At 30.7% G+C, this 10,101-nt stretch overlaps 1 protein-coding gene and 1 pseudogene across 1 annotated transcript; one reads left to right on the top strand and one right to left on the bottom strand.

The window, feature by feature from the left end:
• The first annotated feature begins 1,984 nt into the window (after nucleotides 1-1,984).
• LOC135955544 (putative nuclease HARBI1) lies at nucleotides 1,985-3,366 on the top strand (annotated as a pseudogene).
• A 173-nt stretch (nucleotides 3,367-3,539) lies between these two features.
• Nucleotides 3,540-4,407, bottom strand: LOC135955545 (uncharacterized). The gene is made up of 2 exons (XM_065505893.1): nucleotides 4,264-4,407; nucleotides 3,540-4,196 (listed from the first exon to the last, which is right to left on the bottom strand). Exons 1-2 carry the CDS (start codon nucleotides 4,405-4,407, stop codon nucleotides 3,540-3,542), a joined length of 801 nt encoding a protein of 266 aa, XP_065361965.1.
• Between the last annotated feature and the right edge of the window lie 5,694 nt (nucleotides 4,408-10,101).

Consider the following 10,101-nt stretch of genomic DNA (forward strand, 5'->3'; position numbering starts at 1 on the left):
AGTTGTGGAGAATTGAGATAAGAGATGGAATAAAAATTGTGTTAAATTTTTTTCATTAAAAAAAAAAAATTAACATCACTGATTAGAACCCAATAATGCAACAACCTACTTATAACTGATAATATACAGTTTGGAAAACTAAATTTTGGGTTTTTAATAGGTTAAACTTGGAAGCATAGAGTAACATAAAGACGAGACGTAATTGTCAAAAACCTAATAGTGCATTTACACTTGTAATTTTCAAACTAGTTTATGATCATAAGCTACTTTCATAAACTATACCGTTTACATCAGCATTTTAGACAGTTAAGTGTTTTATTTTTGACAAGTCATAAAACAGCTGACTTCAATATAAAGAAATTTAATAAAAATATGGACGTTGTTAAGAAAAAACCTTGCTGCTCGTACATATATATGTACAGTAGCCCAAGAAAGTCTACATACAGGAAAAATTATTATGTTACTTTAATTTAAAGCAGTTTTTTTTGTATGAGATATATAATAATAAATGTCTTATGTCGATTTTAGCAAAAAAAAAATTCAAATAACGCCCAAAAGTTCACCGTTATTAGAGTTATTGATTCTGAGTAAAATAACGAAAAATTTATTCTCGGTCACGCCTACTTTTGGGTGGGCGGGACTATTAAGTTTCATAATATTTTAAACATTAAAGCCAAAAAAACCCAAAAAAAATTTCGTTATTTGACTCAGAATCAAAAAATTTAATAACGGTGAAATTTTGGAAATGATAGGAAATGTTGCTAAACCCGACTTAAGTGATGTTGTTTTAATTTTTTTTAGTGTGAATTTATTTTTTTAACAAATATATTTCACTACTTTTAACTTACAAATACAGCATTCAACGAAAGAAATTTAATTTGAATTCCTGTATGTAGACTTTATAGGGCTACTGTACATATAAACATACCCTGCATTTTCGTTGTCCATCTATTTATATACATATGTATATAAAAATGAAATGGTCCATGTATATAATGACATCACGTGAGAACGAGAACGGGAGCGATTTGGCTGACTTTTTTTTATTCGAATCGAATTTTCAGGAGATGGTTTGTAAAGAAAAAAAATTCGAAAATTTTGATTTTTAATATATTGTCTTCTTTTCACTTCTTGAAGAACTAACATTAGTAAATAGCTACCGGTCGAAGCCGGGCCGGGCATCTAGTATTATATAAAAAACACTTTTTAATCAATTTTTTAAACCTTTTTCTTACAGTTTGGCTTTTTTTTAAAGAAAACTGTTTTTTTATTTTTGAGCAAATGTCAAATGTTACCAGTGTTGCCAGAAAAATTTTGAAAAACAGAGTTGCATTAGCAAAAACTCGTTGTTTATAACTATTTTATCTCAAAAGCTAGTTACAAACCGGTTTTTGTTTTGTATGGATAAGCAAGTTTCTCAAACTAGAGTATCACCATAAACAACTTATAACATGTTTATGGCGTAGGTGTAAATGCACTATTAATCTGTTGTCAAAAACCTATCTCTTGCAACAACAAAATACATGTAATTCAATAGCGGAGTTCAGTATTAAGTGCGAATGGTATTGCATCATTGCCAATGCAAAATTGTAAATGTTTTTGTGTGTATTTTGTTATTGGATTACGGTAAAATTTTGCATTTGCAATGATGCTAGACCATTCGCACTTAACAGTGAATACCGCTAATGTACATATTTTGTTCTTGTAGCAGACATATGATTTGTTGTATTTTTGCTTGAAAATCAGGGGGGTGATTCTCGTAGTCGTGATGGAAATAAAATTCGAATCGAAGTAAATTTCGATAGTGCGTAATTTTGTAATGATGTTACTCGATACGAAACGAATTGTTGTTTCAGTGTTGTAAAAACTTTCGTGGTATGCTTTACAACACTGAACGAAATGTAAACAAAAGTCATATGTTTGTTCAAAATCAAAAAAATTAAACCAAAATAAAATACAAACCAAAATAAAGATAAATATAAATATGGAACCAATTTTTTTCCTATATTCATCAAGCTCGGATTCTGATGAGTATCAAAATATCAATGCTATTAGGAAAAAAATACGGAATACTAGTGACCCCTTAAGTTTGCAAAATAATGAGTAAGTGATCTTAAATTAAAAAAACCTATATAAACTACTAATTCTTTTATAGATTTAAAAAACGATTTAGGCTATCGAAGGAAGCATTCAATTTTCTTCTTGACGAATTAGTATTTGAAGGGCAACTTTCTACCACAGTTCCACCAAAAATACAATTAGCTGCTACCTTATCCCTTTTAGCTTCTGGAGGTTTCCAACATTCAGTGGGGAATGACTTTTTAATAGGCATTAGTCAAAGTTCCATCTGTAAAATTACAAAGCGTGTGGTGGATGAAATGGAGCGAAAACTTTGTCCAAAATTTATAAAGTTCAATTGCAGAAATAGTGACGAATGCAAAGAGAACTTCATGTCAAAATATAATATTCCAGGTGGTATGTAAAAATAACATGGACGTGTAGAAATTAATTTTTATTTATTTGGCAGTTATTGGCTGTATTGATGGGACCCATTTTGGATTGCAGAAACCTCGCAACGAGCATATGTTTTTTAACAGGAAAGGCTTTCATAGTCTAAATTCAATGATAGTAAGTAGACATTAATAACGCTACTTTTTATGTTTGTAACCTAAATATTTCCAGATATGCGACCATCAATATACAATTTTAGCCATAAATTCTAAATATGGAGGAGCTGCTCATGATTCGTTTGTTTGGAAGGAATCAGAAGAAAGAATCCATCTCGAACAAGAATATAATAATAATTTAAGAAATTTTTGGCTCTTAGGTAAGTAATTTAAAAAATAAATTTTTATAGATATGTAAATATGTCATATAAATATTATACAATACACCTTGCTTTGGAATGAATATCGTTAAACTTCGATTCCATTGAATTTTCTTGGGGATTTCGATAGGGTGTTAGCAACCAAGGTTCACATGGATGTCCTGAATCACCTACATGTAGATTCAGGATATCCATGTGAACCTTGGTTGCTAACACCCTATCGAAATCCCCAAGAAAATTGAATGGAATCGAAGTTTAACGATATTCATTCCAAAGCAAGGTGTATTGTCGAAAGGACAATTGGAATTTTGAAGGCCCGGTGGAAAATTTTATGTCACGAAAAACGAAGTCGTTATAGTGCCGAGAAAATTGCACAGTTCTCTAATGTATGTGCAGCTCTACACAATATTTGCTTACAATTTAAAGTGCCCAATTACGAAGACGTACAACAAACGCCATTGGACACGGAAATGCCTGAAATAGATACGGGAACAGAAACACAAATAACCAAAGTGGGAAAAAAATTAGAGATAGCATAAAAATAAGCTTATGTTCTTAGTAATTAAACGATTTCTTTATATTTTTGTTATTAAATTAAATCCAACAAAAAAATACATATGTGTTAAAAAAAACAAAAAATTCATGCTTTAAAAAATTTAAGTATTATCTACATTTTTGAGATCAAAAGAACATAATATAAGAATTAAATATTTTAATCCATTAAGATATCCATATTCAGTTTTTCCAACTCCTTTTTACGTATTTGTAGTTCCATTTCTTTTATTTGTGTGCTTAAATTTTGCCCTCTTTCCTTCATTTTAAAGATTTTAATTTTTAAATCGAGTAGTTGAGAACTTATATCGACCTCTTTTTCCTTTAACTCAAGGTTTTTATTTTCTATTTCTATAATTTTATCTAATCTTTTCAACATCTCCTTCTGGTACAATTCGGTGGTCATCATATTTTTTTTTAACAAAATGGTTTTAGTTTCTCTTTCCTTTTTATATATTTTTGGTGGAGCATTTTTAGCCACAGCTTTTTCTTTTTCACCAACGTCTTCATTTTCTATTAAGGACGAAATATTTTCTGGCATCTCTTCGTCATCTGAGAATAATGACGTGCATGAAATATCACGACTGTTTTCTTGTGTTGTTGCACTTACAATATCTTCCACGGTTTTACTTTGGAATCCAAAACTTTTAACAATTGTTAAACCATCAACAGAGGCTTCTAAACCTGCAGCAGCCACTATCTGTTCCTCTACTTGAGAAAGAATTTTTTCTTCAAATGGCCCGCCACCGGTCCTTTTCTTAGAAGATTTATTAAATTGAATGTTTTTCTTAACATTTTGTTTTTGATCAGCGTAAACCTTAAAATAAAGACATATTTTACAAATAAATTACTGAAAGGGGTAAATGTTTTTATTTCTACATTACCTTGCGCCAAGCCTTAGCGTCTTTTACTGGTGGGCCGGAAGCATTTAATTTAGAAGCGAGTTGTTCCCAAAGTTGATTTGACCGGGCTTTCCCTTGGGAAGTATTTGGCAATAAGTTCTTGGCCAAATCTGTATGATTTGCCATAAAATTGCCAAGAATTTCTTTTTGAGTATAATTTATTTTTGATATATTTGACATAAAAAATTAAATTTATATTTTTTTGTCAGTTGTAATAAAAATTTGTTACTTACATGTTCTTTCTAATTTACTTTTTGCACAAAAACGTTATTTCGAAAGCAAACTTGCTTTCGAGAAAAAACTCGCAAGGTTGCATTCGAATGATTGCTCGTTATCGAATGCCATCATTAACATTTTCGATATGTTTTATTCGTTATCGAATAAGAGAATCCCAAAAGTAAAAAAATCGTACATTCGAGTATGTTTTCGTACGTATACGAATGCGAGAATTAGCCCCCAGAGTGTCTCGTCTCTACGTATAATTCTCTATGCTTGGAAGGGTCTATTTTAAAACTATAAGACGTTTTTTTCCTTAAAAGAAATTTAAATGGCTGTTTTTCGGCAGAAATAGTACAAAAAATTGTTGCGTACTTTTGAATTTTTCTACCACAATAAGCAATGCCGGGTACATGACAAAATCTACATAAAATTCAACAATTCTCGCTATTAAAAACTGCTAACCCTAAAAGAGAAATCAAAACAGATAACAGGTTGGGGATTTTTTTAACACGTGAATTCTCACAACCAGCGTTGCCACTCATAAAATATTTTTCCTACCAAATTTCAGATTAGAAACTACCAAAACCTACAAAAACCTACCAAATTTAAAATATTTGTGAAATGCTATTTGGATTCCTTTCGAAATTAATAGTTAATTAAAATTATATTATTGCTGCTATAGCATTATCCTCAGGATGAATATTATTTAATTACACTACAATCATAAATATGTCACATCTAAAAATTGTCTGTGAAACGTTTTATAATTGACCGTAAGCCCCATATAAGGCCCATTTCTAAAACTTATTTTAAGGAGCATAAAACTCTTAAAAGTGTTGGTATCCCCACAAAATTCAACACAAATAAGTTTCATGGCGATCGGTACATAATTGGTCATAGCTGCCCACTTCTGAAAATCACTCACGAAAATAAATTATTGAAATTATAAAAGAAAAATGTTTTTGCTCACTATTTATTACTTCTTTTAACAATATACAATAATTTTTAAATATTTAAAATGTGTAAATTAAATGTATAATACGTTAAAAGTTTTAGTATTGCAAGGCCTTTGGCATTTTTTGAACTGAACACTATTAAATACGTACACATTTACTTGACTAAACTAAAAATTTAATAGTGCATTTACACCGAAGGGAAATCTAGTACATATGAGATTTCGAGCCAAATCTAGTTATTTTGACGAGATTTCCCATACAAAATGAAATCTACTTCGTGACTAGATTTTGGGGAAATCTCCTAAAATCTACTCAGTACCAAGTGATGCAACCGTGAATTTCTTCATAACTGACTAAAAAATACAGCACTGTACAAGTAAAATTTGACAGATACAAATAAAAAAATAATATAAAAAGTGCGGAAAAATTTTAGCGTTTGATAAATATTTTCAATGGATGCAAATATGAATAAAAGTTAAATTTATAAATTATAATACTAAAAATTTACTTATTTACTGCGGGTTTTGTTAGTCAGCTGTTTTTGTTATTAAATGAAATCTTGCTAAATGTCAGAAAACAGCGGTGTAAACGGTATAGATTTTGAACAAGATTTCAATTAAAATCCACTAGATTTCGCCTCGGTGTAAATGCACTATAAGATAATTCTGTCTTCATATTTTATAAATAATTTTATTATTTTGGATTAACATAGTTTTTTTATTAAGTTTTTTGTCAATTTGTTCTTTAAAATACATATTAAAAAAACCTACCAAAATGCGACAAAAAACGGAACAAACCAACCAAACTACCAAGTCAATTTGTTAACTTAAAACTAACAATTTTGGTCCAATTGGACCAAAGCGGCAACGCTGCTCACAACAGACATATACAAAAGGCGAATTGACAGACAATAAAAACAAACAAAATTCATTCTGACGCAATAATGAGAGGAAAATTATCATTCAATAAGTTATACATTTGAGACCAGAGAGTGTTGTGTTTTGTATCTGTGTGAACCATAAATAAGAATATTAGAATCGTTGAGATACAAAGTAATGTAAACATGTTTGTAATATTTACAAACATACATACATCCATAGGTTTTAAATTACACCCCAGAAAGCATAAATACCTATAGGAATATTGTTATTTTATTATCTCTCCCTCTTTTCCCACTAAAATATAGTCTATAAAGTTATTCTCAAAATACACATACATATGTACATTAGCTATCGGCATTAATGAGGAGAGAAGCGAAAACCTTCTCAAATATACTCGGCACAAGTAAATGTGATACAACCCTGCCAACAATTACTATCCAAAAAGTGTCCCAAACGTATCATGAAGTTGAAACTCATCGATTATGATATCGCTTTCTTATCATTATAATGTCATCGTGCGGGAAGAAACGTGCCACGCATATGATACAGGCTAGTTCGTATTATTTAGTGTATTATTATTACAAGGTATGCTTTTGCAAGGCATGGACACACTGTCGAAAACTAACTATAAAAATTAGAAGATTTAAAAGCATAGTTTGTAAGCTTATTTTTGAAGACAACTTTAATTTTAAGAAAAAAATTTACTTTTTATACCCTTCACCTTCGTGAGAAGGGTATATATAAGTTTGTCATTTCGTTTGTAATTTCCACAATATAATTTTCCGACCCTATAAAGTATATATATTCTGGATCCTTATAGATGGCGGAGTCGATTAAGCCATGTCCGTCTGTCTGTTGAAATCAATTTTCTGCAGGCCCCAGATATCTCCGGGATCCAAATCTTCAACAATTCTGTCAGACATGCTTTCGAGAATTTTGCTATTTAAAATCAGCAAAATCCGTCCATAAATAACGGAGATATGAGCAAAAATCCGAGACAATCTCTGCAAATTTCATCAAAAAAACACAATTTATTGCATGCTTTGACAAAAAAGCAACAAACCATATGTTTGGATGTGTATTGGTTTCATTGCTTTGCGTATTTTGTTTTTGTGTTTTGTTTCTTTTGGCGTTGTTGTTGTTTTTTATACAACTAAACGTATGTTTGGTTGTATGTTGGTTTTATTGCTTTGCGTGTGTTGGTTTTGTTTTGACAAAATAGCAACAAAACGTATGTTTGGATGTGTGTTGGTTTCATTGCCTTGCGTATTTTGTTTTTTCTTTTGGTGTTTTGTTTCGTTTGGCGTTGTTGTTGTTTTTTATACCACAAAACGTATGTTTGGATGTGTGTTGTTTTTATTGCTTTGTTTTTTGGTTTTTTGTTTCGTTTGTAACTTCTACAATTTTTAAAAGTGTTCTTGATAAATTTTGGATGCTGTACGCTGAATGTGGGCAATGTACATACATATATACTAATTATTATAAAAAATAATAATGCATCCACAACAAAGGTGAATGGTACTTGTTATACCCTTCAGCTTCGTGAGAAGGGTATATGTATATAAGTTTGTCATTCCGTTTGTAATTTCTACATTTTTCATTTCCGACCCTATAAAGTATATATATTCTGGATCCTTATAGATAGCGGAGTCGATTAAGCCATGTCCGTCTGTCTGTCTGTCTGTCTGTTGAAATCAATTTTCTGAAGGCCCCAGATATCTCCAGGATCCAAATCTTCAACAATTCTGTCAGACATACTTTCGAGAATTTTGCTATTTAAAATCAGCAAAATCCGTCCATAAATAACGGAGATATGAGCAAAAATCCGAGACAACCTCTGAAAATTTCATCAAAAAACACAATGTATTGCATGCTTTGACAAAAAAACAACAAAACGTATGTTTGGATGTGCAAGTTTTGTGTATTTTGTTTTTTTTTTGTGTTTTGTTTCTTTTGGCATTGTTGTTGTTTTTTATATAACTAAACGTTAGTTTGGTTGTGTGTTGGTTTTTTTTACAAAAAAGCAACAAAACGTATGCTTGGTTGAGCATGCTTTGCGTATTTTGTTTTTTTTTGTGTTTTGTTTCTTTTGGCGTTGTTGTTGTTTTTTATACAACTAAACGTTTGTTTGGTTGTGTGTTGGTTTTTTTGACAAAAAAGCAACAAATCGTATGTTTGGACAAAAAAGCAACAAATCCTATGTGTGTTTTGTTTCTTTTGGCGTTGTTGTTTTTTATACAATTAAACGTATGTTTGGGCGTGTGTTGGTTTCATTGGCTTGCGTATTTTGTTTTTTCTTTTGGTGTTTTGTTTCGTTTGGCGTTGTTGTTGTTTTTTATGTTCTTGATAAATTTAGGATGCTGTACGCTGAAAGTGGGCAATGTACATACATATATACTAATTATAAAAAATAATAATGCATCCACAACAAAGGTGAAGGGTATATAAGATTCGGCATAGCCGAATATAGCACTCTTACTTGTTTTTTTGTTAAAATGGGTAAGAAAACAAAGGACATTTGTATCGAAATGCGTGAACATATTTTAAAATTGAGGAAAGGTGGGAAATTCCTTAAGTTCAATTGCTAAAAAAAGCAAGTCAATAACTGGACGTCCACCCAAAATTTCCCCTCGATTTGAGCGATTTATAAAAAGTGTAGTAAGTAAAATACCTAAAACAACAGCCGTGGAAATTCGAAACACTTTGGAATACGTCCACAATATTATTTTGCAAAAAAGCGGATTCCATAGCCGCGTACCAAGAAAAAAACCATTAATAAGCGAAATAAACAGAAAAAAACGACTCGACTTCGCAATTAAATGTGCGGACAAATCAAAAGATTTCTGGGCGAATATGCTTTTTAGTAATGAAAGCAAGTATAATTTATTCAGTTGTGAAGGGAAACAAAAAATTTGGCACAAACCTAATGAAGAGCTGCCTCCGAAGAACCTCATTCCAACAGTTAAGCATGGTGGTGGTTTGGTCATGGTTTGGGGCTGCATGTCGGCGAATGGAGTTGAAAAACTGCGATTTATGGAAACAAATATGGACCGATTTTTTCATTTAGACGTTTTGAGAAGCAGTTTGAAATATTCCGCATGTGTTTTGGGTTTTAGTGGTGCCTGGTAATTACAGCAGGACAACGACCCCAAGCACACTTCGCCTTTTGTCAAAGAATGGCTGCTCTATAACGTCCCGAAACAACTCCATTTGTCTCCCTAATCACCAGACCTGAATCCCATAGACCATTTATGGGATGAATTGGAACGGCGTTCCAATAAAATACGAATAAAATAATATATACTTGAAATTATTTTTGTACATTAATTTTTTTGGGTTCGTATAATTATCTGTGCTATGTATTGGGTTTTGTGTTTTTTTTTTTATAAAATTCAAGTTTTTAAATATTGAAATCAATATTTGTGTTTATTTAAAATTGTTTTGTTTATTTAGTTTTTTAAATATCACTAATTTTTATAAAATTAAAGAATTTTTAAGGGGTACGTACTATCGTCTGTGTGACTGTTTATCTAAAAATTGTCCAGATAGAAGATAATGTTTCCAATTCTGCTTCTTGCATTGAAATGGAAATATTTTATTGCATTCCAGTTATGAAATCACTATGCATATACTTATTTACATTAAAAATAAATAAAATACTGATATAACTTAATATGACTTTAATTAAAAATTACAATATAAAAAATTATATAAAATAAGTTACACTAATTAATTGGAATACGCATTTACCTTTTTTAAGAAAA

The sequence above is a fragment of the Calliphora vicina genome, chromosome 3 (assembly GCF_958450345.1).
Source record: "Calliphora vicina chromosome 3, idCalVici1.1, whole genome shotgun sequence".
Classification (NCBI taxonomy): domain Eukaryota; kingdom Metazoa; phylum Arthropoda; class Insecta; order Diptera; family Calliphoridae; genus Calliphora; species Calliphora vicina.